Source organism: Eublepharis macularius, chromosome 2 (genome assembly GCF_028583425.1).
Source record: "Eublepharis macularius isolate TG4126 chromosome 2, MPM_Emac_v1.0, whole genome shotgun sequence".
In the NCBI taxonomy this organism is placed as follows: domain Eukaryota; kingdom Metazoa; phylum Chordata; class Lepidosauria; order Squamata; family Eublepharidae; genus Eublepharis; species Eublepharis macularius.
The window spans coordinates 211,371,966-211,398,054 of NC_072791.1; the positions used below are offsets into that span (position 1 = coordinate 211,371,966).

Below are 26,089 nucleotides of genomic sequence, written 5' to 3' on the forward strand. Positions count from 1 at the left end.
GGTTGGTCCATGTATGAAAGAGAGTTTGTCAGTGAAGCAGCCTATGGAAATTTAGAATATGGCCTTCAGCATAATTCAATATGGCAGACTTCCTGTTAGGATGAGGTGGCTTGCTGAAGTCTCTGAATTCTGAATAAATAATATTCACATTAAGGGTTATTTCACACATTATATGGCAGCAAAGTCAGATGAGGCAGAGTCAGTCACATTTCCCTGATAAATACAAGCAGAAGTTTGTGGACTTCACGTTTTAATGTATATACAGAAAACATCTCAGGCACATATAAAAAATGTTGTGTGCTATTTAGCCCTGTGTATATAACGTGGCAAACACAGATACAACAGGTATGCTGGTTTTACATTGGTGTTTCTTAAATGTGTGATGTGTGAACAGCTTCAAACACCTGTATATCCTTACCCCAACCGGGGTCACCAGAGTCTGTGCTGTTTCTGTTTTCTTTGAGAAAAACCACGTAACGCGTATGTTGAATAAACATTATTTATTGTATTTTTAAAAAGATTTTTATCCCACTTTATCTCCTTGGGCTCAAGGCAGTGTACAACATAGCAATCAGGTTGCAAAGGCATAAAATAACAAATTTGAAACAGATTAAAACACACAATTTACTCATTTAAAAGCATTCAGACTTTGCATACCCAAGAGTTAGAATACACAGGACCAACAAACTTACAGCCAGATCTGCTGGAAAAGTTCACCCAGCACCAAATGCTTTCTGGAAGAGGACTGCCTTAGAAGCCATCCTAACTGGAGCAAGGGAAGGACTCCTCATGTCCTGCTCTGGCAGGTCATTTGAAAAGACTAGGCCCACCAAGGAAAAGGCCATTGAGTTATCTGTGGCTGTGCAGACAGTCTAAGGGAGGGCTTCACAAGGAGGAAGCTGTCCGAAGAGCTTAAATGGTGCAGGAGAATATACTGAAGGATGCCGTTCAATAAGTATGAGGGTCTGAGGCCAGAAAAGATAATAACCAACAGTCTGAATTGGGCCCAGAAGTAAATAGGTAACACAGCACTGGAGCGGTGTGTTCCGAGTGGCTGATCCCTTGTTACTGCATCCTCCCCCCAGTTGGAGCTTCCAAGATGTCTTCAAAAGGCAACCTCACATAGAGCACATTGTAACAGTCCAATCTGGAGGTTACAGTGGCATGAATTGGCATAGGTGGGTTGGTAGGGGGCCAGCTAACAAACTCGATGTAACTGAAAGGAGGCACCCCTAGCACGAGCAACAGTCTGCTTCTCCATTAGCATATGATGTGGAACTACTGTCTGAAAAGTCAGCAAAGACTTTTTGTTGCCTCTGCCACATTGCTCAAACCTGCTAAGAGAGGCAGTCTTGACATAGACTTGAAATAGTGCCATTCTAAGCAGAGCTACACCCTAAGTCCATTAATGTCAACAGATATAGAAAGGTGTACCCCTACTTTGGATAGCACTATAAATCACCCATTGAAATAAGGACCACTGTGGCTCCTTCCAACTATTTCTTTCTAGTTCTGTCTGCTCTTCTCCCCGATCTGTTATTGTATAGCTATGTAAGGTGCAGCAGGTGAAGGGGGCTGATAGACCACAGGACCAAGGAAAGAAGCCCCAAGATGCCACAGCTGCCTAGCCTCCTGCTGCATGTGAAATATTGTGGTTGATGAAGTGGCCTTGTGTGATGCAACAGCTACGGGTTAGTCCCAAGGGGCTGGTTCATAATAGAAGAAATCAGAGAGCTCATGTGTCATGGCGGTTCAGCGCCATGATATTCCAGTGAATACTGGCATTGATTTATCATGCATGGCTGTGGAGTCACAGATACATAAGACGATACTGCATAAGAGGTCCTGTTCTCCACCATGACATTCTTCAAATTCCCAGTAGAGACGTGGGCAGCATGGTGATGAAATCTGGTAGAAACTGTTAGAATTTTTAGTAAACTTGACACCAGTGCTCTAGTCAGACCAGTATACCATGTCTTGAGAAACTATCATCATGGACAATTTTAGATGTGCGATCAATTGTTACTTTTTTGAATTTTATTATCATCTTCCTCAGTGGGTCATGCAAACTGCTATTCTGAATAATGGTTTTTGTATAGGGTAGGGTAGGAGACACTAGGGATGAGTTTATGGTAGCAAGGGGGCAGTGGCCAGAAAAAGTTTGAGAACCATTGCACTAGGGTCAAAACAATGGCCACATCCTTCAGCAGACAGGTCCTGATACCAAAATTGTGCAAGGTAATCGTGTGGTCTTAACGTTCCCCCTTTGTAAGGCACTGTATCCTGAATGGCAGAGTAAGGCCATTCAGGGTATTTTTCTCTACTGTCATGTTGGTGAGGTTGCTAATCTGTTTCCGTTTGTGCGGTGCACAGAGACTACAAAGAAGAAATCTCATCCTGTTTTTCATAAGTGCAGTTTTATCCATCCTTATGCATTCACAAAATTCTAGTGGAACCTCACCTCCACTTCACTGCTGACGTCCAGAAATTTGAAATATTTTCTGGGGTTACGAATAATTTTTTACTGCATTTGAAGGGATAACCCTCTGGCTTATGTGAGATGATAAGCCATATTGAATTGTCAGATTGATAGAGCAGGTACATGAGAAGAGAGAATGAATTTAAAAAAGAAATTGCAAAATCTTTTAACTTCCTCAGCCATTCAGCAACGCGAGAGCAAGAAACAAGGTGTTAATACAAAGGAAAATTCAGAGCTTGGCAATTCATAAACTTATTGTGAAGATGTCTAATTTAATAGTGACATGGTTCATATGCAACTTTGTTACAGGTTGGAACTCTTGGAATTTGTCTCTGTTACAGCCGATTGATTCCCACCATCAGGTGAAGAGAAGAAATCCTGCCACAACTGCAGAAATTCCTGCAGATTATGGCTGTATACAACCTGGCTATCAGGCTCTTAATCTGTGAATTAGTACTTGGGATAAGCTATGAAATGCACATTCAAAGCACATACAAGTTGCTGTAGACAGACTTTGGTATGAAATTTTATTTATTTGTGTGTAACTTATCTCTCTCTTTTTCAGATATTCCTCTTCATGTACATTTGAAAGCCCTGCTTCAGAAGCGTGATATCAAAAGTGACCCTTTTGAAACTTCTGCCCTTAGCTTGGAGTGTGAAATGTCTCCATCTAATGGTATGCAATACAGTGTTTTCATTTCCCCTTTTTATGCTGTTTCTCTCCTGTGTATGTACATTCTTAACTGGTGAGAATTCATAGGGTACATAACCTGAGGGTGACATGCAGCTTTCATTCTTAAAAGGAAGGGACCTAGTCGATTTTGTGTTTGTAAATGTGAGAGTAAAAGTTGGCAGCTGAAACAAATGACTGAAGCTCATTTTTCCTCTTTGTTCTTCAGAATACCCAGAAGTTGGGGCCTGTCAGTCTTTGATCTGAATACTTTTTATTTTATTGATAAAATTAAAAGCCCAATAAAAGGGCAAAGAAAAGAAAGCATAAAAAGAGAAGAAAAGGAGAAAAGAGAACAAAAATTAAAGAGAAAAAAAGAAAAACAATACATATTTTCCCATTTTTCTCTACACCTGTCATATCTTCACAAACATTACGCTTGTAGTTCTGATACTGTGAAAATTTACCTTTTTGATACTGCCCCCTTTCTGTTTATTTTTCCCAAATTTATCTTCTTAGAAATCAGATCCACAAATCATCAGTTTGTTTTTTCTCATCTCATGCAGAAAGTTAGTAAGGGGTTTCTGGTTAACCATAAAAGTAGACATTGTTTTATCTCTGATCAGAGCTGTAAGTTTAGCCATCTCTGCTAACTCCATCATATTCACAATCCAGTCCTCTATTGAAGGCAATACTGTACTTTTCCATTTTTGTGCAGGGGCCTGTCAATCTTAAAGATAAAAAAGCTGTATCTTTAATTAAAAATTTAAATACAATACAATTAGAGAACACGTAACCAACAAGCAAAAGTGTACGGTAAAATGTATAACCATTCTTGCCCAATCCTGACTATTGTCTAAATCCAAACACGCTGAAATAGGACAGCTATGCAGTTCAGCAACAATGGAACACACCTAACTTCTTCCAGCAGGCAGAGGTCTCAATAAGCTGAATTGAACAGAGGAGAACACAAATCCACAGGAGGGCACCACGAGCCGGACTTGACTAGAAGAGCTTAATTTGGCACCCGGAGGGGAGATGTTATCCTTTAGAAGTGTCGGTTGCAGATCATGAAGGGTTTTAAATATTCTGAGTTGAGCCTGAAAGCAGATAAGCAATGACTGAATATTTCAGAATCAGGCACGATGCGTTCACAGCCGCTCGCCCCAATTAAAAGAATGACAGCTGCATTCTTTGTGAATTGGGGTTTCCAGTTTGTCTTCAATGGCAGCCCCACATACAGTTTGTTACAACTGTTCGACCTAGAAATTTACAGTAGCATGGATCAGTTTGGCTACATCAGAGACATCCACAAAGGGCAATGCTGACAACATGCAAGCAAGAATTAATAGAAGGAAGGCACACTTTATCCACTGCGCCAACCTGCTTTCTCTAATCATAAATCTGGGTCCGAGAACACATCCAAACTCTTGATGTTTTTTACCAATCCTAAACTTATCCCATCTGTCGATGGCAGATAGCTCCTGATTTAATGCTTTTTAAAAAATCATATTAATTCATGTCTTATTTAAAATAAAAACTAATCATGGCTTTTATGGTTTATCTTATGTTTCTGATGTAGCTGTTTGTACACATTCACCGTAAGTCACTGTTGGAGATGTACATATGCTGTTATAAAAATTACAGAATGTGTGTCATAAAAGTGGTAACAGAATGAATTAAATCTATCCACTTTGAAAAATCATCCACATACCACTTTGGTGTGTTTGTGTTTCTGACTGCCAGTAGCTTGAAATTTCACAAGCATGTATTTAGCCTTTTTGTGTTCTTATTTTTAGTAGAGAAGAAAGAGTAATAAAAGAATGCTTATTCCCTTGTAGAATGTAGTCAGTACAAAGCCTCTCTTCGGCAGTGGAGCTGTGGATATCAGCCCAGTTCCAACCATCAGGCTTCATTGGAAATACCTGCGCTAATACCAGAAGGCAGAAAGAAAAGACATTTAAGCGAAACAGCGATTGGTGAGCTTTTTTTGTCTAAGAAATAAGCGATATGTTAAAGCAAAACACTATTCATAATGAGATGGTTCTTATGAACAGGCTACGGCTCAAAGTGGATCATTTCATATAAAACAGCCTCTTTTCCAGCTGTGAAGCACTGCGTGCTAATAAACGTTTCCCTTTTTCAGTTGATCCTTCCCCGTATACAAAAGAAGCTAAATAATGGCTGCAGCCTGCATGACACTGAAAGTTCAAGAAGGATTTAAATATTTGGAGCTAGTGATTTACAGTGCATGGCTCCAACTACCACACATTCTAACATTTTTTTTAAAAAAATCAGTCTTCTACATCACCAGTCATCTTTCCACTGAAAAGCTAATTGTAATGTAGTTTAATCAGAATCCTCACATACCTGCACAGGAGTCGTCCCACTTACGTGCATCAGAGATTATCTGAATCGCTGCACTTGACTGTTGTCATCATCACTTCTGTGTGAATAACTCAGCTTAAATCAAGGGGTTTTCTACAATTAAGTTGGTGCAAAGTGTCTTTGTACTCGACTTTTGTCGAGTGGCTGCTGTTGAAGAGGAGCAAGTAGCTGGGCCTTGGGGAGTCATGCAGTTCGGGTGGTATCAAGTCTCCCAATGGTTGCTGCCTGGCCTGGCCCAGATGAATCCTCCCTCAAAGGCCAAAGCAGCCCTAGAAAGGGTCCTGCCCCCTCACCCTGCCGTTTTCTGCCGGAAACCAAGGCTTGACAATACTGTTGTGGTTTCCTAACAACAGCCACAGAGAGCATTTGTTTCTTAAAGCTACTGGCACTCCTTTTATAATTTTGAGAGGGGATCGAACCACCCTTTTTTCATTTCAGAATTTTCTGCAAAACAGAGGTATTTATAATGTTTGTAGAAACACCTGTCTGTTCATGGCCCCAATCTCCAGCTTTAGGTATCTACAGATGGGGCCATGTTGAAAATTTTATATTGATGTTTTCCTCCATTTTGTCTCAAACGTGAGAACTATTCAGTCCCATAGATATAAGATGGACCAAAATCAAGATAATGGACTCAAAAGCCTGCTCCGTTGGACTCTCATCTTATTTGGGACTCTAGAATGAAAAAGTAAATTCAGTCATGGCCAACTTGAAATCCTCCCTCCAGTCATGCTGTGGCCTGTTCAGAATAGAGTCATCTCACATACGAATGTTAAAGGGAAACAGAGTTTCCAGTTGGGACCAAAAACCTTTTACGACATCATTCACCTTTCTTCCATTGCATGCTTACAACAGCACCCTTGTGAGTTAGATTAAGCTGTGAGAGAGGGGTGGATCCAAGGTCACCCAGCAACCGTCCACGGCAAAATTCAAACCTGAGTCCACCAGATCCTATTCTGACACTAACCACTTCACCATATAGGCTCTCATTTTTTTAAATATATATAATTGATTGGTTACTTAGAATTTCACTTACCGATAAATAAAGGCAGTGGAATGGAGTTCTGGCACCTCTTGAAAATGGTCACATGGTTGGTGGCCCTGCCCCCTGATCTCCAGACAGAGGGGAGTTTAGATCACCCTCCACACGGCTGGAGCGGCACGGAGGGCGATCTACACTCTCCTCTGTCTGGAGATCAGGGGGTGGGGCCACTGACCATGTAACCATTTTCACCAAGGGCGATATAAACTTTTAAAAACTGCCCCCTTGTTCCAGCTGACCAAAAGTGACGTCATTGTGCGGTCCTGAGTTCCGCCACTAAGTTCCACCACCTCTTTTCCCAGAAAAAAAGCCCTGAATAAAGGAATCGAATTTTTCTTTTAATGACAGGAGAAAGCCACAATAGATTTGAAACGTTTTCCTTCCAGCAACAACAGGAATCCCACAACCATTTTCCAGGAGCTGCCATTGGCGACATGTGTCGGTCTAGTGACAGTGTATCATCACAGGTATGTTGAGACTAGTGCTCTTGGTGATTGACAGCCCAGTCAAGCGATGTGACACAAAGTGTGGCCTCAAGGCCCACAGATATAGCAGTCCGCTAACCAACCCTGGCACGTAGGGGTAGAACATTCTGCTCCAGGGCAATGCTCCCTCCACTTAGGCGCCCCACCTATGTGAAAGCTTTGTACATGACCAGCGATACCATCCTAAGAACAGTTTTCTTAGGACTGAGCACCATTGAATAGAATTCAAGAGGAGGATGAGTGCAGTCTGCTTAGAATTGTGCTGCGAGATGGCATTCCTGAGTCTCTCACACCCCCATACCTGCCTTGACCAGCGCAGTGTTTTTCATAGCACTGCCAGGAGTTGCTGCTCTAGGATTTGAGTTGCATAACAGCTGCAGCAAAAGTGACACACATTTTGCTTTGGAGAGGAGCTAGGGCCCTTCTGCTAAACCTTCAGAGTATAACCGCACAAAAAAAAGCTTGTCGCTATTTAAAATTATTCTGGTCTAACAGCCTGTTGGCTTTAAGACTTAGATGGGGTAAGCATAATTTAAAACGATTCAACTACAAGAAAGCCTGTCAGTAACAAAGTCTGCATTTAGTTTTGCTACTGTAGTGTGCAATATTTTATGTTTCTTAAATGGATGAGGTCATATTTAAATGAAAAAGATAAACTACCTTAAAAACAAGAACCTATGTATATGAAGATGGCATTTTTTTCCAGCACAAATGAAACATCTGGACAATTTCTATACACTTTTTAAAAAAAACCTTCAAAACAAGGACTAACTTTTCAGGATCCTTCCCTGTGATAGACGTATTTACATTTGTCAAAATTCCACTTGGGGTTTGGGATGCCATTCAAAGATTCCATGGTGGCAACTTTTCTTTTTATCGCATTATAGTATCATCTGATAGCAACTACAGGGAAGAGAAAGGGCATTTTAACCGTTTTTGCTGCTTAGGCTAACCATGTAATTCCAAGATTTCTTTTGTTCTAATCAAATTTGGGCTCAAATACTTGACAATCATTTGGCCATATTTGACCAAGGATATTTTGTATACGTTAAATGAGGAAACCCTATATCTATGAATTGCACTGGTGAAAAGGAGAAGTTAGTTTAAATCAGCAAGTCTAATACAAATGAGAACAGACTGTATAGCCTAAAAAGAATACATTCAGAATTTATCATAATGTGGGTGTTGGTTTTGTTCTAAGAAGAATGGAGACTTCTGCCATAAGTGGTGATCTTGTGAAAAAGCCTCGATGTTTTGGAAAATGATCTCAAGCATTATATTAAATGTACTGAGAACTGAACTATACATTAAAGCTAATTTTTTAAAAACTGAACTTTCTTAGAATGGTTTATATACAACTCTGGGAAGTGATACCAAACTTATTAATGGCAGCAAGAATGTCTGTCTTTGGCATGTCACTGGAAGTCAAAATACACCCCTAATAAGGTGGTGGTGGAGAGTGCCCTCAAGTCATAGCTGACTTATGGCTTGGTGGGGCTTCCATGGCAAGAGACTAACAGAGGTGGTTTGCTATTGCCTGCCTCTGCAAGCTTGATCTTCCTTGGAGGTCTTCCATCCAATTACTAACCAAGGCTGACCCTGCTTAGCTTCTGAGATCAGACTCACCTGGGCTGTCCAGGTCAGGGCTCCCCTCCCCAATAAGACAGATGGTTTAATGAAAGTATGAGATGTAATTAGAATGATGAATTTTAAGATGACATTAAGATCACATTTTAAGAAACAAACTAGCAACTGATGTTATGCTGTACAGAAAAAGAAGTGACACATTGTTAAAAAGAGTTTATTATATTGTGATATAGTGAAAATATTCTGTCCAATAAACATAATGATTTTTTGACATTTTAAAAGCTGGTTTGTTCACTACTTCTAAGGCATCAAAATATCCTTTTAACTTTATACATACCATAAGCTCACGAAATCTCCCCAAATTGTTAAACAGCTCAATTCAAGACGGAGACTAAGAAGTGAGAGTTCCTATGACATAGATAACATAGTTATCCCGATGTCGCTGGTTGCACCATCTAAATTGGAGAAGCTGCAGTATAAAGAGATTCTCACTCCAAGGTACATTTAGTTTGTTTAGTTTTCATTCACTGGGCTATTGCAAGAAGCACATTCTGTTTTAAAGTCAAGCTGAGTGGGGCGAGGGAGGCCGTGTCATCGTGGAGGCTTTCACCCTACCTCTGGAAAAATGCCCCATATTTTTGATAATTGGAGGTAGGGTGGACCCAAAAGGGTGCAACAAAGAGGAGGACTGCATTGCTATTGCCTCGGCAGCTAGGCCAGCGCTCCCTGTTTTGCCCTGCCGTCGTGCTGAGATGGGGCTGCCTCAGGACAGCACAGCAAACAGGAAGAATCGGAGGGGATGAAGTTTGGCATGACTGAGTGCAGATGATGCCTGTCTGTGCTATATCGATCTCCGTGGGGCATGGGGTTGGAGAGACATCAAAGTGCACATCTGGGCCTTAGAGCCAGAGCTCGACTTCAGAACAAGGGCAGCTTGGCTTTGCTTGCCCTGACTAATGTCACCACACGGAGATACCTTGTTGATTCTGTGATGTCACCATCTTTGCCATGTGATCTGTGAGTAGCTGAGTTCGTGTCATGGAAAAAAAGGACCCTCTCAGTGAAATATTAAGCAGAGTTACCCCAGTGGGCTTAGACTGGAGTAACTCTGCTTAGGATTTCACTGCCTGTTTTGTTTTGTGGGGGGGAAGGCACTGAAACAGCAGTAGAGCAGAGACACAATGTCCAAAAGAGAATAGGGCTGTTCAGGGTACGTTTTGCCTCCCTTGAACAAATTGCCCCCCCGCCCAACCCATTTATGGGCAAAAATGGGTTGTCGCTCTATTTTAAAGCCTCAACTAAATATATTAACAGAATATTTTGATAGTAAAAAGTAATTGGCACCTGATAGCATGTAAGTCTGGGGAAAGGAGGGCTGCTTCACAGATTGGCCCTTGGCTAGAGCCATCTTTTGTAAAGCTGCCTTCCTTTGGCAACCAGAAATTACTGCTGGGATTGGGTCTCGGCACTTTCCTCAGGGAGGGAATGCAGGGACTGTTTCCATCGCTTCATTCTGGCCTCCTGTGTATTCCCTTGTTAAGAAGATAATGTGTGACTTGGCTCTTCAGTTGACCTTGCAAGCTTATTGGGTTGGATCTAACTGGCAGTTTCCACCGATTCCCCCTTCCTGCTGCCGACCCCCTTCATGATATCCATCAGGGTCTCCTCTTCCCCAGGGGCAGAATTTTGTGGAGATCAGTGGGCTGCAGTGGGAGGGGAGAAGCAAGAAAGTTCTCTTCCACTGGTGGGAAATGTACTCTTGCTCCATCCCTTTGTTTCTCAACCTCAGTTCTCCATGTTCACAGTAGGTGTGATGTTAATCTTCGTCAGTGAAATGCTGCAGATCTTGCTATTCTGTTGCATCGGAAGGTGAGAAGAGTGGCAAAATCTGTTGACATAGTGCTGAAGAAAACAACAATAAAAACATCGCTGACTGATTCATACAGCTTGATCTTCTCTAAGCTTGTTTTTAAAATAACCCATTATGTTCGGTGGGAGCTTAGTCCCACGGACATGAGCAAAGGATTAATAAATTAGGCTGATATTCAATAAATTTACACTGATATTCCATAAAGATAACTCAGATATAGTCGTAACTATAAGTGGCCCAACATTTGGTAAATTATAATTTTCATAATCCTATATTAATTTTATGAATGCCCACAAATAAGTATTTCTTTTTCGTGATTGCTTTGCAATCCCAGAGATAGGACACAAACTTCCTGATAGCCATGGGTTTGTGCCTTTGCTTAGTTGAGGAACCCAAAATGTTGTCCTTGCTGCCCTCCATTTAAGAAGTAAGGTTCTGGAAATTGCATTTCTCAGCTCCAGGCCTTGCTCTGTCAAAGGAGCTTGGATCCCATCCCATCGGCTTTGATATCAATGTCAGTTTCACACCTGATATCAGCTCCCGGAGACAGAAATCTTCTTTGTCCTCTCTCGCAGCTGGTGCACAGTCTACTTTTGGGTCCTCAATAATTGTCCATCCCTCTCTGACATCCTGTCAGTGACCGAGAGCTCTGAACTTTTTTAAAGCCAGAGCAGATTACAGTAGAAAAGGAGGCAGTAGCACTTGGATTCTGAAAGAGATCTTTGAAGAGAGAGAGATCCCATTATTGGGTCTGAGCTCTGTGGCCCAGCCCAACGTATAGTTCTGGCTATTTGTGGCCCTGAGTCTGTCACTAACCATTATTATGCAGGGGGAGTGTGGTACAATAGTTAGAATGCCAGGCTAGGACTGGGAGAGATCTGGGTTTAGATTCCCACTCAGCCATGACACTCACAGGCAGTCACTTCTTCTCAGCCCAGCTTACCTCTCAGGATTGTTGTGAGGATAAAACAAGGGACACGAGGGCTATGAGCCCTTCCCTGAACTCTGTAATTCAGAAAAGCTATGAAACCGTTTGTGTGGCACTAGGAAGAGGCAGATCAGCAGTTACCACCTGCCTGCCTTCCCTGCTGCCAACACTTTGGGGCGGGGGGGGGGAGCTGCATGTGTGCAGAAAGGCACTTGCTCACCCCTGCCTTTGGGACATGCGCCAAAAGTCATCACAGGTAAGCATGCTCACAAGCAAAATGCTGCCTTGCTAGGGGCCAAAGAGAAATTCATGTTCACTTTCAGCCAGTGGCTCTGAATTACACAAGTTTTAGCTGCGCAAGCGGATTTAATTAGTCCATTTGCCAAATAAGTGCATTTGTTGCGAGAACTCATTCTTCACACTGCAAAAGGAAATGAATTCTAGTCAGATCCCCCTGCACTAAAGATGCTTTTCTCGCCAACAGCTGGAGGACTGTGAGCTTTGCACCTTTGGGAAGTCTCCGTGAAGATGAAAAGGTAGGCTGGATTTTTTTTTTCTTGGATGATTTATAACTTTGCTTCCATTTTGTAGTCAATATATCCCTTAGCAAGTGAAAGGTGATGGTTTAGGTAATACTTCTGTATTATATGTTTAGAACATACTTAACAAAATACAAGCATGTGTTATGCCTGCCATGTATACCATCCTAAAGCAATGGCTGATAGGTCCCTGATCCCTAATTATGTTGTAGTAATCATATAGTACATCTATACATGTTTCTTTTGCATTCTGGTTGGCTGAAGCATACATCTTTATTCTTCTAATCTTAATTCCTGCAGTCTGATTTCACAAAATAAAATTTAATAGCATCTGTATAGTAGTTCTCTTTTATTTCTAGTTTGTGTCCCAAGTATAGAAGTTATGCAGGCTAGCGGTCTCAGCGTGTGAACATTGGACACTTTAGTGCTTGCTTACAATGCTGTTCTCAAAGCTTCCGTATTTTCTTTCGTTCTAGCTTGAAATACATTTAAATTACCAAGAGAGAGTGTTATGGTTATCAGATGACATAACTATTGTTTTTCCCTGTCTGTGGAGGAGGGAGTCTAGGCTGGGTTATTCCTTTCCTTGCGCCCTAGGCAGGTCCATACAAATGAAAAGGGAGTTTATCGTGTCCGCCAGTGGGATTAGGGACCTCTCTGTTCTTCTCCTGCCTGCTGTTCCCCTTAACCCTCCCAGATTTTCATTTCTACCTTCTAGATTCTTGCCTCCTATTTTTCTTTTCTATACCTCCTTCCTTTTCCTCCTCCGCCTGCTTTCCTTGGCTGGAATATCAGAAAATTAAAGGAAATGAGAAGAAGAGGAGATATCTCATTAAGTCATTATGGAAACTCTCTTGGCTTCTCTGCTCTGCCCATCACTAGTAGCTCTGAAGTGCCTAAAACATCAGCAGCATGCCTTACAGAGAACAAAATATCACAGTAAATGCTTCATAGAATGGAGCTAGTAGACGGGAATATATTTTTTCAGTTTTGTAAACACAGACGGCAACAAGAGTCAGAGAATTCTCTGCTCCATAGCAGACTAGCTAAATCAGCACAGAAAGGTAGAATGGGACCTCAACACTCTGGTGTACACAGCCTATACAGAAGAGATCCAGCTCCCTCTCCCTTTTGGACATCTCCAGACTAGAACAAAGTTCAGAGGTTCTTCTCCTGTTTTCCATTTCGGGGAGCCGTGCGGACTGATACCCAGGACTGGCCTCCAAGGCTACTGAACACATTTCCTCCAACTCCCCTTCTTGAATCACATGCTGGTTTCTTCAAGAGGAGCAGCCCCTGCTCAGATACTGCTTCTAGGACCAGTGCCGGAGGATTGGCATCTCCTCTGTTTTCTGTATTCTCATAGTGCTGGCCTGCTGTGTTTCCATATTAAAATGTGCCCTTTTCTAAGCAATCTTTTCTGTCACTGCCATCTCAAGTCCTGCTGTGAGCTCCCTCTTCCCAGCGGCAGAACAAACAGCTCATCTGCATGGTCCCCTCTACATTGCAATTGGGAGGAGGAACCTGGCCCAGGTTCACTCCTCCAGTGACGAGGAGGAGCTCCAATGGCCAATTCTCATACTAACATCAATTAAGTTTGATGATGACATTTGAGACAAGTTATGCACAGTCGCTTGAAATGACTTGAAGTGGCACTTTGAACCTGGACAACTGTGCATAATATATTTTGCAGATAAATTCACTTTTAAACAGTCACAGAGCTTCCCGTCCCTTCTCAGAAGCTACTTTCAAATACACTTGCCATAAAATTTGGCTGAAATATCTGTACCGAACACTTGGCCAGGCTTATTAAGTGTTATTTCTGGGTTCTCAGGGAGGGTTATGTATGTGTGTATTGATTTTTAGACCACCCTCCCTGCAGGCTGGCTCAGGGCAGGTTACAATAAAGTAATTAATACAATGAGTAAAACGTTTAAATACATATAACCAAACAACAGTTCATACACAGAGTCTCAAGAAGGTGGCCCCCTCCTTTTTCCCCAGCCACAATATAAACAAAAGGGGGGGTCAAAATCAGATGATGCCTGTGGTGCAGGATTAGAGGGGGGTGCATGGCTCATTGGTAGAGCATCTACTTGGCATGCAGAAGGCCCCAGGTACAGTCCTCAGCATCTCCAGCTAAAAGGATCAGGTGAGAGGTTGTGTGAAAGTCCTCTGCTGGAGAGCCTGGAGAGCCGCTGCCGGTCTAAGCAGACAGTATTGACCTTGATAGACCAGGAGTCTGGTTCAGGGTAAGGCAGCTTCATGGGCTCATGCCTTGATGTTGCCATCGTTTCTGCTTCAGCTGAAGGAGAGTGTAATCAGTCGAATGGCTTGCATTCAGAAAGGATTGATGTGCCAAAGATTTCACAATCTGGAAATGTAAGATTGACGATAGGAAGAATCCAACTTAGCCTTCAGTGTACTCGGATGCCAGGCAGATGCCCATACTGTACAGAGCCTGCAAGCCTGATACACTGTCAGCTTGTGGGAATTGGCAAGCACAACACTGCAGTAGACTCAGGTGCCCGTTTGCCTATTTGTCCCTCTAAGGTGGCTGCACAGTTTAAAATTCCCTCTCTCATGAAATGGTCAGATCAGAATTTCCATTGTTCTTTGGCTCTGCTTGTGAGAACTTGCAGCGTGACAAATTGCCATTAGAGGGACGATTAAAAGATGCACTCTTAGTTATCACTAATGGATGTTCTCATGCTGGATAGCAGCACAACGAAAGATGACCGCTCAAAAACAAGGTGTATGTTTTCTGCATACCTGGGGAGGGGGACATCTGTGTATTGAGAAATATAAGGGAAATAGGGAAATTTAACCTGGTCAGGAAGGAATACCATTACCAGCTCAGGTAATTAAAGTGCTTGGATTCAGGGCAGCCTCTTAAATGTCATTTAACAGGTTAGTGCCACTCCCCTCCACCTCTGTGAAGTTAAAGGTTTCAGGCAGTCAAGCCCTCAAGAAGAAGCACTACAGCACAGCCACTAGGCACTATAGGACCACGGTTTGGAGCTGGCCGCACCGAGGGACCACTGTATGCAACTTTTGTTTAGAACTTGCCAGAATGCTGATCAGGGGTGCTTTTCAGAACTTCTGGGCTAAGTCTAGAAAGCCCCAAACAGAAGTGCCCCAACACCCTATAATAATAATAACATTCAATTTATATACCACCCTTCAGGGCAACTTAACATCCACTCAGAGCGGTTTACAAAGTGTGTTGTTGTTATCCCACAACAATCACCCTATGAGGTGGGTAGGGCTGAGAGAGCTTTGACTGACCCAAGGTCACCCAGCTGGCTTCAGGTGGAGGAGTGGGGAATCAAACCCGGTTGTCCAGATTAGAGTCCTGTCACTCTTAACCACTACACCAAACTGACAGGTTGAACTGTAAGGTCTTCAGTAATTTGAAGGTAACGGTGTCAAAGTGAAGATGTGCCCTCATCTAGCAGTCTGAATAATTTCTGATTGCTCTTGGTTTCAGAGATAAGATCAAAGTAAGATATATGTGCGGAATTTTGCAAAATGCATTCTTAAATCTTTCAGCTGGAAACACCTTTCAGCATGGCATTTTAGATTTTTTCTTAATGCGTCTGGCAATTACTGCTTAACATTGCACCTTATTTTATTACTTGTTTTTCTAAACATCTCCGACCATTTTGTTGCCTCATTTCTTTCCTGTTTGCATGAGGAGATTTAAGCCATATATTTGATCACCTCGTGGACTTTGCTTTTATGGGTTCTTTCCCATTTTCCTTCCCCTTGGAGTCTTAACAGCCAGTTCTGCTTTTATGTTGTTTTAAAGGACAAAATATACTTGGTCATCTTTTGTCATGTCTCAGTGTTCTGGGGAGTTCTTAATTGGTCAAAAATGGATTCATTTGATTTGATTTTATCTAGATGTTTCCATATATATCATATTCGTGTATTGCACTGGTAACTTGTCCGTGGTCTTCCTTTTAAACTGCTTTTTCACTTTTAATAACATTTGCTATCTGGACTCTTAAAATACAGGTGGAAGATGTGTCTGATGACGTCTATTCTTCACGGCATGCAAAATATGAAGAGAAAGAGAGAGCACGGTGGTCGCTCTGGGAGCAGTGCCAGTGGCCCAAAAGGAACAGGCAGGTTGAATTTCAGATCTGTATAACCGTTCTTGTTCACTGCTTATGGGCTGAGGAGAGGGTGTTGCTTTGTTCCTTCAAGAACAAAGACTCAGGTTCTGCGAATTGTGAGGCAGTCGCTGTGTCATTTTACCAGTGCCAACTTGTGGATTCAGTGCCGGTGAGTTTCACTGTTCACGCAGCGTGCCTGCCTGAGCACGTTTTCCCGTTGCCTTCAGTACTGGCGGCAGCTGCACATGCAGTAAAGCTGAACTGCCCCAGCATCGTAATGAATGGGAAATGTGAACTTCTCAATCCTAAATTGGATGACTAGCCACAATTAGTTTCAGCTGTGGTTTTGCGAACATGGACATCTAGGCTCAATCCTTGGCGCCACCATTTGTGCTCCTCTTGCTACAGAGAAGACTGGCAACAGTGACTCAGAACCAAAACCCATCATCATCTTTCCCCTTGGCTGCACCCTCAGCTTAGCCGCCTCTCTTACCCAAAACTGGTCCAGGAGTACCAGCACACAATTCCCTAGCTGTCACAGGGAAATAAGACAGTGCCCAAGGAAGCTTTGCTTGTTTGACTACATGTGCCTCCACAACAGAGAGTCCAAATGTAAGGCAGATGGTGTATTAAGCATTTCTTCTATCTCGTCTGCATTGCAGCTAGCAGCTAGATCAGAGCGTATTTGTGCTATTTTATCAGCGAAAAACTTAGCAATTGTCTGTCCCTTGAACTGTAAAGGTTCACATTTAGGAGTTAGAAGGTGTCTGGATATGTTGAACAATTGGGATGGTCGTGAACTAGCTGACACAACTGCTGAGAAATACTGTTTCTTTGCCGTCTTCATTTCCACTTCATAGGTCCTCCAGTCGGCCCCGTAACACGCTCTATCAGTTTCCGCGCAAGTTTTTCACCGGGGTCTTTCTCGATGCCTTCCAACCCTCTTTAGGTCAGCCAGCTCTATGGTAAACCACAGGGCTGGCTTCTGTCCCAGAGGGGTCGACAAGGTGCAGAGGTGTCAATAGCTTCAAGGAGCTTTGCATTCCCCATTCCTACAGCAACTTCCATGGAGCATGCATCTGGAATTCTAAGATCCCCCAAGGCATTTTGGAATCTAGAATCCTCTGCCAGCTCCATTTTCCTCTCTCCCAATTTCTGTCACCTGGGAAGGTGAAGCAGGAGCTGGTGGGGAGAGGGGGCAATCCAAAATGGCATCAAAGATCTTGCAAGATGGCCTCACGAGATTTCAGTTGCCATTTTGATTGCCAAAGCAATCACACTTTTTGAGGGGTTTTTTTCTTTGTATTTGGGCACACAAATCTATTTTTCTGCATATGTGAGGGTGCCCACATATGCAGAGGCTTTTGTTGCCTTTCTATTATCCATATGGGGCCAGGGCTTCAGAATTAGATGTCGCTGTAATCGGATTCTAAATAATTGGGGAAGCCCAAGCAGGCCTTAGACTGTTGTCTATTTGAAACGAATGGCTGAAACAAAGGCAGCTTCAGCAGAATTTGAAACAGATCATCTCACAAATAAAAATCAGCATTTCTGGTGGGTTAGCACAAACTCAGGCTTAAACCACTCTTTGGATTGAGGCCTATGAAAGGAATGTCACCATTCAGTACTTGAGAACAGAATGAATGAACACCATGCTGTCAAATCTATTACTTTAACAACTGTAGGAACCAAAAACCAGTAACAAGTAACTGAACAAAGAAAGTAATTTATAGCAGAATATGGTTCAGCTTGTCTGGGGGGAAAGGGTGCACGCAACAAGAGACTATATTAATAAGAGAATGGTCATTGTTATCCCAACTGCTGCTGGATTGACAGCCATTGTTGAAAATATATAAAGATTGTAGCGTGGCATTTTGCAGTTCTTCCTCCGGTAATCACATTTCCCCTGCTGGCACACACATTGCCCATAGACTGCTCAGTTCCTAGGAAAAGGGCAACTATTTCGTTTTGTCCCCTGTATTTTCAACAGTCTCTTTCTGTATCTGCACTCGTTATTAAAGGCTCATGGTCTCTGGGCCAAACATCCTGCCTTCACAAATGCTCCAATTTCAAGTTGTGGTTTAAGGGCATGCTGACAGCAAATTCAGTCCCATTCGTATTCAGGTTTCAGGAGGAATATGGACATTCTGTTCTTTGTCCCGTCGTATGTATGTTCACTTCTGTCTGGGCAATACAAAAGGAAGATATTTATTTGTGGGATACTGTTGAAGTAGTTATTAACCAGAGATCAACTCTAGGGGAGCGCTTTCTCAGTTTACTTTGGCAGGTAAGCAAGACCTTTGGTATCATTAACCAGTATCGCAGTTGGCTAACTACAGGGAGTCTAAGTTTTCTGCTGAAAGGGGAAGAGACTCCTCTTAATGGCTTCAGAGAGTAGCCGCGTTGGTCTGCAGTAGAACTGCAGGATTTGAGTGCAGATGGTCTTTAAGGTATCACTGGAGTCAGATCTTGCTGTTCTTAATGGCTGTGGCCTTGACTGATAGAAGCAACCCTTGCCAGTAGAACCTCCTCCAGTGAGGGAAACGCTTTCCTTTTGTTTAGAGGTCTTATGTAAATAGGGAGACTTCCTTTCATTTTTCTAAAGGAGCCTTTCAGTATTGGCCAGTCTTTCAAAAACGTATTTTACCCCTAAAATAGTTGAGTATCGTACTTTCATTCTCCATCTAGTTTGGAAGAAACTAGAGCTCTATTTTGTTTCATTCTAGAACATACAGCAGAAGTTCAGAGGGATACGATACAGCGCTGAAACATGATCTCTCTGATTTCACACACTGTTTTGGTGAAAATACTGTCGACGCTTCAGAAATGGACAGTTCTCTCTGCTCGACTGTATCACGGTCATTAGAAAGAAACCAAGAAGTAAGAATAAAAATGTATTTTATAATAGTGGGGTTTGTGTGGATGGCTGAAGATTCCTTTTGGCATAAGAAAAATAAATGTATTGATTTAATGTCTTGCCAAGCTGTTTTTGATTGCATCAATTTAAGTTCTACAATGTGGCATGTTAAACATATTCTTAACAAATTGAAGTCGATGTTCGCTGGGAAGCGTTTATTAAGCTCTGCTGACACCTTAGCAAGGAGAGGAGTTGGCCAAATGTAGTGATTTAAGAATGCTGCAAGGGCCTGATCTTGATACCCCCCCATGCCTTATCAAGTGCTGAAAGCCCCCCCTCCCCCCCATTCTTGCACTTAAAAGGTGTGTTCAAGAATGCTGCTTGGCAGGCTTGAGCCATTGTGGCATTTTTAAACGACTTTAAAATGGCAGCAGCATCACTGTTACATCTAGTTCGGCCCTAAGAGCATCAGCTGGCTGCACTTGCCTCCACTGCGAAAGTGCTGCAGCAGGCTGCTTTCGCTCGGTTTCAGCCGCCACTCAGAGTTCTCTATATAACATACTGGGAACAGGTGGTTTCAAAGCAGACGTTTGATGACTTAGTGTAACAGTGTCTGTTGAACTGGGAGTGGCGAGATCCAGGTTCAGATCCCCACTCGGCCATAAAGCTCCCTGGTGACCTTGGGCTAGTCCTCTGCTCTCAGCCTAACCACACAGGGTTATCACAAGGATAGAGAAGGGAAGCAAGAATGGTGTGATTCTTCAAAGGGTGGGATTAGAATGTGTCCGTTTGAGGATGTGCTACACAAGCCAGTTTGTTGCCAAATGGCATAGGAAGACCTATTAGGAGTGTGTAATGTGGTTCAGTATTCGGATTAAAATGCTAAATTTTGGCTGATTCGGTGAAATCCAGGTAGTCTGGATCAAAACAATGAATACTGAACTAGATTCAGTGTTCTCATTTTTTAAAACAAATTTATCCTGTAAAATTCAGTAAACAAGGTTTGGCTCTTCTGCAAAGAAACAGCAGTTCCTGCCTTTTTTGCAGAGAGGGATGGGGGGGGGTCATTTTTCAACCAAACTCCACAAAATTTGCCTACTCCTGACTGTCCTCTAAAGAGCCCCCAAGTTTCAGGAAGATTGGACCCTGGGCACCAATTCTGTGGTCCCCCCAAAGAAGGTGACCCCAACCACTCCCTTGTTTGCTTGAAAAACCACCTTTCAGCCCCATGGATAGCCCCCAGATAGTTTCCCCCATAGAGAATAATGGAGAGCAGCTGATGAGGGCACCTTCTTTGGGGGTCCATAGAATTGGCCCATGGGGTCCAATCTTCCTGAAATTTGGGGGGTCAAATTTCTTCCTGAAATTTGGAGGACAGTCAGTAGTAATAGTTTGTTATTGTTGTAGTTATAGGCCATAACATACCAGCATATACACCACGTAGTAGGGCTGTGCACGGGTGGGGAGATTCGGTATTCCTGCTTCAGGTTTACCCAAAGTGGGAAACCGATTCGGAATACCCACAAATACGAAGTGGCAAGCTGCTTCGGATTCGGGGTTCGGGAATCGCTTTGGTATGCTCCGTGAAGATTTGGAGCATACTGAAGTGAGGGGGGGGGACTCCCCACCACCCCCACCCACCCTCCCTGGGGCATCCCTTCTACCCCCCACCCTCCTGGGGAGACCCCTCCACCCCCCACCTAACCCTGGGGAGACCCCCACTCAACCCTGGGTAGACCCCTCCAACCCCCACCCACTTACCTGGTGGCGGGTCATCAGCTGGGCAGCGGGCCGCCGCTGCTGCAAAAGGCAGCGCAGCCTGGAGCCACCTGGCTCCTCTGCCGCCGCCGTCCAAGCCTGCGAGGTGGTGGGGAAGGCCGGAGCTGCCACCTCCGGCCCTTCCTGCCCCTCAAATCGCCATGGCGCAGTAGCGGCGTGGCGGCCATTTGAGGGGCAGGAAGGGCTTTCTCCACCTCCTCCGGCCCTTCCTGCCCCTCAAATGGCCGCTGCACTGCTGGTGCACCGCGGCCATTTGAGGGGCAGGAAGAGCCGGAGGAGGCAGCTCCGGCCTTCCCCACCACTCCGCAAGCTCGGGTGGCGGCGCAGCAAAGGAGTCAGGCCAGAGCCACTGCAAGGTAGGTGGGGGGGGGCTGATGTTTAAAGGGCCCCGCCGCTGCTTGCAAGCAGCGGCAGGGCCCTTTAAACAAACCCCGAAGCTTTCCAAAACATCTCCGAATGCTTCAGAAAGCTTTGCTTTGGTATTTGGTGCTGGCCCCACTTCGGGAATACTGAAGCTTGCCGAATTGGGTCGGCTTCGGGTATCTTTACCCGAAGCGAAACCCGAATAGCACAGCCCTACCACGTAGCAATACGCCGTATCAAAAGAGTTTAAACTTAAGTATATATTTACATGGCAAGATAAAGCTTAAAATGTAAAACTAGGGTCAGAAAAAAAGAAGCAATAGAAGTAAGCAGAGAAAACCCATAAAAATTGCATAAAATTAGTTTGTCAACATTCCTAATTGGGATTTTTTTGGGGGGGGGCTGCACACACCTACTTTTTATTGTTAGGAATGGTATGTGATCACCATTTTCTACCTAGTAAACATCTTCAGTCTCTTCTCTCTTGTTCCCGTCAGCCTCTTTTGTGGGAACATCGGACTTTTCCACTCAAGGAGAAAGAAGCAGAAGCTTTAATAAGCCAAGAGCGAATTTCAGTTCATCAAGGAAGTTATGCCGTGACCACCCGCAGTGACTCGAACTGTCCTTTACACTCTGCCTTCTGCTTGCCGAACCACCACGAACTGCACAAGAAAAGGTCTGCTGATGAGGTGGCAGACTGCAACCACATTTCCTTGGGAATTAGCAGCACAAGAAAACCCAGGTGACCCAAAAGAATGGGGCTGATTGAGAAAGCCAGTCTGGACAAAGGATGCGCAAGGTATAATATTTTCCTGTCCAAACAAGCAATAGCAGCCTGACTCAGAATATGGATACTTATCACACACGTGTTTTGTCTTTTTTTTTTTTGACAGGCAGAACAAGACCACAAGGGCAGTTTCTTTTTTTTCCTGAACCACAAGGAAAATACTTCCAGTCTGGAAATCTAACACTTCTGTGTCAAAAATGGATGATCCTAAACTGCAACCACCGCTTATAGCAGCATCTTAAAATCGTCACTTTTTTTCAGATGTTCAAGCATATGTAGTGTAGCAAAGAATGCTTTCCTATTTAGTGAAGCAACAATTTCAACTGACCTCAGAAAAGCTGCGCAGCATTGCGCTGGGGTTGCTGGTAAGCTTGTGTAGCCTCCAAACACTGCCCCCTTTAAGTAAAGCTTTTTACCTTGTGAGGAATCAACCTTTGCACATCTGAGATGCACCATAAAGTTACTGAATTCTCTCACTAGGGAAAGCCTAAACATTTTACACAGAGCAGCAGAAAATCAACATAAATAATTTTTCCCCTTTATTTCACAACGGAAAGGATTGAGACATCCAAATCCTATGCTGGTGGAGCTGCTATTCTGAAATATATATTAAATTTAAAATTTATTTTTATCACTCAATTACAGGTTATTGAGGAAGCCACCACTTGCTTAAACCTTTCCCCAAGCCTTATACACATGTAAAACTGTGTACTTGGTTATAGCTGAGCAGCACGAGTGTCTGTTCCATACCCGGCAGTACATAATATAGAGAAGTAGAAATTTAATTAACAAGTCAACATTACAAACAAGACGATTTTAGATACATTAAAGAAAAAATATTTGCATACTCCAAATTCCAAATAACAGTGTTTGGAATGTTATTTGCATCCTCTGGTGATACAGTAGACGATGTCGTACAGGCTTACCGTTCACATTCAGCAGTGCCCATTCAAAATGGCTACACACTGCTGTGAAAGTAGCTCTTCCGTGAGGCACAGTTGAAGGCACTGAAGAAAGCAACATTGGTAAAGAAACTTTACGGCAGTACAACCAAGTTATGCCGGGTAGCCAGCTGATTATTAGTCTCTCCCCACCCCATACCTTCATGGACTCAAAGTACACTGAATATTGGGGAAACATTCAGTTGCATTTCAGCACCACAGCCTCTGTTAAGATTGTAGTTTACTGCAAATGTTGGTTTAAACTTTTTTTGAACACTTGTCCAGTGAATGAATTACTCTTGAATCTTGCCTATATCTTAAACAGCCATTTTCAATGCAAGGTTTTGCAATTAAAAATTATTTCTTTATAGTGAATTCATGGTGTGTGGTGCCTAATTGTCAATTGGACCATGGCAGGGTGTTCTTTACGAGCTCCCATGTTATATGTGAATCCCATAAATCAATATAATGCTATTGGCTTGGCACAAGGCATGTCCATAACGTGTCATGGAGTTGGAAATGGAGAATCTGTCTGTCTGCTAGTTACTCTCTGGATTTCTTTTAGGTCTGTGACTTGTAGCAGGACATGGCAAGAATAGCTCCACAGCTGCTTCCTGAGTTGTCTTACAGAACCACTTAGACAATTTGTGTAGCGTAAGAGCGCAGCAATGCTAGAGGCAGGTATGAGTGAGAGTAGAGCCCTGAACATCTGGATGATTTATTAATCTATGAGTTTCCCCACCATGGTGCCCATATTGCTTAAGTAGTTTCAAAAGACAGAACGGGAAGTAATGACAACTTACACAGTTTGCATGCAGTCTTTATTCCTGCATCTACCTCTGGCTTGATGGAAAACCTGAAATTTCTACCAACTTTTCTTCCACAAACTTTAGTCCAAAGTCATTGTATTAGTGGGGGGGGGGGGCTATAAATATTCTGAAAGGCATGCTGTAGGTGTTTCACCTCTCCTAAGAAATTAGTTTATGCTGCACAAGGCTGAAGCTGTTGAGGCAACTTGCTGTTGCCTCAGCATCCTCTATAGTTTGTTTACCTCAAGACCTTGTGTTGTGTCTCATTTAAGGGCTTGAGGCAACTTCTGCACCCATCCTCACAAGTAGCGGTCTTCAGCGAGTCATGACGTGATACACAGCAGTGTAGGTGTCTTTTTTTCAAAGCTTGTGCCACCCCATCCTCCAGCCTTACAAATGGAGGTGGTTTTATTTCTTTCCTAAGTTATACCTTAATTCAGCCGGGACAAAGGGGAGGATGGTGGAAGGTGGAGCGGTTACATTCACCTTTTTGTGTGCTCCCTGACCATCAGTATCACTTGCACAGCTTGGGTGTCGGCATAAGTGGAGGCCTCCTGTGTGCTGCACTTAGCAATCTTTGAGCTGGACAAAGGGAAGTCGTGGGGTGAAACTGGGTTTTGAATGGGCAGTTTAATGTGCAGCAAATCACAGGTGGTGAAGATAAACTCAAACACTGACTTCCTGGGCTGCTGCATGTTCTTGATCTTCACTTCCTTTCATTAGCCACTTGAGCATCTACTCAAACAGCTTCCTTCCGTCCCATGCATCAACTTGTGAGTAAGTACCACTGACTCTGTAAGACTCTGAGTAAACATGCACAGGATCGCGCTGTTCAGAATGCCAGCCTTAGAGTAGGGGGGTGGGGTGTAATAACTTTTTGGGAATGATCAAATTAGGATTTACTACCAGGAGAAAAAGTAAACTTAACACGTACAGAGTGGCTTTGTAACATCCCTAACCATCACCACCCAGCCTCTTTGTTTTATTCCCTAAATTTTTCATGGTCAAGTATTTGTATTTATTTATGGTGGCAGGTGTGACAAAGAATAATTTATAGTACTAAAAGTGCATGAGCATCAGTCTTCAAACTGGTTATCGGGAAGTCCTGGCTGGTTACCAAAACTAGGGATTTTGTGATCCCCTAGGCAGTGGACATTTACTTGCAAGCAAGTCTTACTGAATTCAGTGTGGCTTCCAATTAAGTATGTACAGGACTGCAGCCACCAAGTGGCAGGATGAGAGAATGACAAGTTATAAACAGAACAGCCCGCAGGGTACAGTGTTCAGAATGCCAGGCTAGAACCTGGCAGACTTCAATTCACATTTCCTCTGCCATGGACATAACAGAATCATACATCCTCAACCAAACCTCCCTCACAGGGTTGTTGTGAGGATAAAGTGAGGAAAAGACAACAGTGGAAGCCACCCTGAGCTCCTTAGAGGTGAGAGAAAAATGTATTATTAGATGGACAGACAAGAAAGTGCTGGAGCCCATTAAAGATCCTTTTCATTAGCTGAGGGGTTAAAGGATCCATGTTGCTTGTTACTCTTCTCTCATGGGTGTAGGCAAGCCAGTAGACAGAAGCCACTGATGCTTTATAGTTTTTGTTCAGTTTTTGAAACAGTTCCTTTAAAAAAAAATAGTATTGGCGGAAACCATTTTATTCAAGGTAGGTGACTTTTGACTTTTACTGTACAGTGAAATTTTATTTTCATATGTTAGACCTCTAAGCATGAGGTAGCGCACCATATTTTGCTCTGAGCAAGAGGAAAAAAGAGGATTGGTTTTCATTCCAAAGGCCCCCCGTGTGCATTATCAGCGAATAAGACTTGTAATACTTCTCCAGTAACAAACAGCGGAAGAGCTGTTCATTTGATAGGTGCAATTTTTAAATGAAGCATTTGTACTCTCATATGCAAACTGTGCCGCTCGTGACTGCTTTCCACAAATAGCTTACAGATTCACGATACTGAAATATTTTCACACAAAAATAACTTCCACATTTTTAAAAAGGAAGATTAATCAACTTTGGCCTAAAAATTTAGGGCTTACCAAACATTCTATGTATTTGTAAAATCGAAAAGAGTCCAGTAGCACCTTTAACACTAACCAGCTTTACTGTAGCATAAGCTTTCGAGGATCACAGTTCTCTTCATCAGATGTGAGAACTGTGATTCTCGAAAGCTTATGCTACAGTAAAGTTGGTTAGTCTTAAAGGTGCTACTGGACTCTTTTCGATTTTGCTACTACAGACTAACACGGCTAACTCCTCTGGATGTACGAATTTGTAGATTACCATTATTTACTATTTCCAGTTTCCATTCTCAGCTTAGGGGGGGAAAGGGTTTTCATGTCCCCATCCCCCCACCGATCTTTGCATTTATAGACTTCAGAGGAACCAGACCTAAAAGGTTCTCAAGATCAATCAACAAAATCAATCCTC

General features: G+C 43.0%; 1 protein-coding gene across 1 annotated transcript in view; it reads left to right on the forward strand.

Annotated features, from left to right (window-relative positions):
* The window catches only part of KANSL1L (KAT8 regulatory NSL complex subunit 1 like), a 55,387-nt gene extending 32,176 nt beyond the window's left edge, over nt 1-23,211 (forward strand). Inside the window, exons 7-15 of the mRNA XM_054972871.1 lie at nt 3,045-3,155; nt 4,991-5,128; nt 6,928-7,046; nt 9,025-9,149; nt 11,934-11,985; nt 16,009-16,118; nt 18,836-18,989; nt 21,606-21,907; nt 22,002-23,211. Coding sequence (XP_054828846.1) covers nt 3,045-3,155; nt 4,991-5,128; nt 6,928-7,046; nt 9,025-9,149; nt 11,934-11,985; nt 16,009-16,118; nt 18,836-18,989; nt 21,606-21,854 — 1,058 coding nt within the window. The 3' untranslated portion in view covers nt 21,855-21,907; nt 22,002-23,211. The remainder of the gene's footprint in view (nt 1-3,044; nt 3,156-4,990; nt 5,129-6,927; nt 7,047-9,024; nt 9,150-11,933; nt 11,986-16,008; nt 16,119-18,835; nt 18,990-21,605; nt 21,908-22,001) is intronic.
* The last annotated feature ends 2,878 nt before the right edge of the window (nt 23,212-26,089 follow it).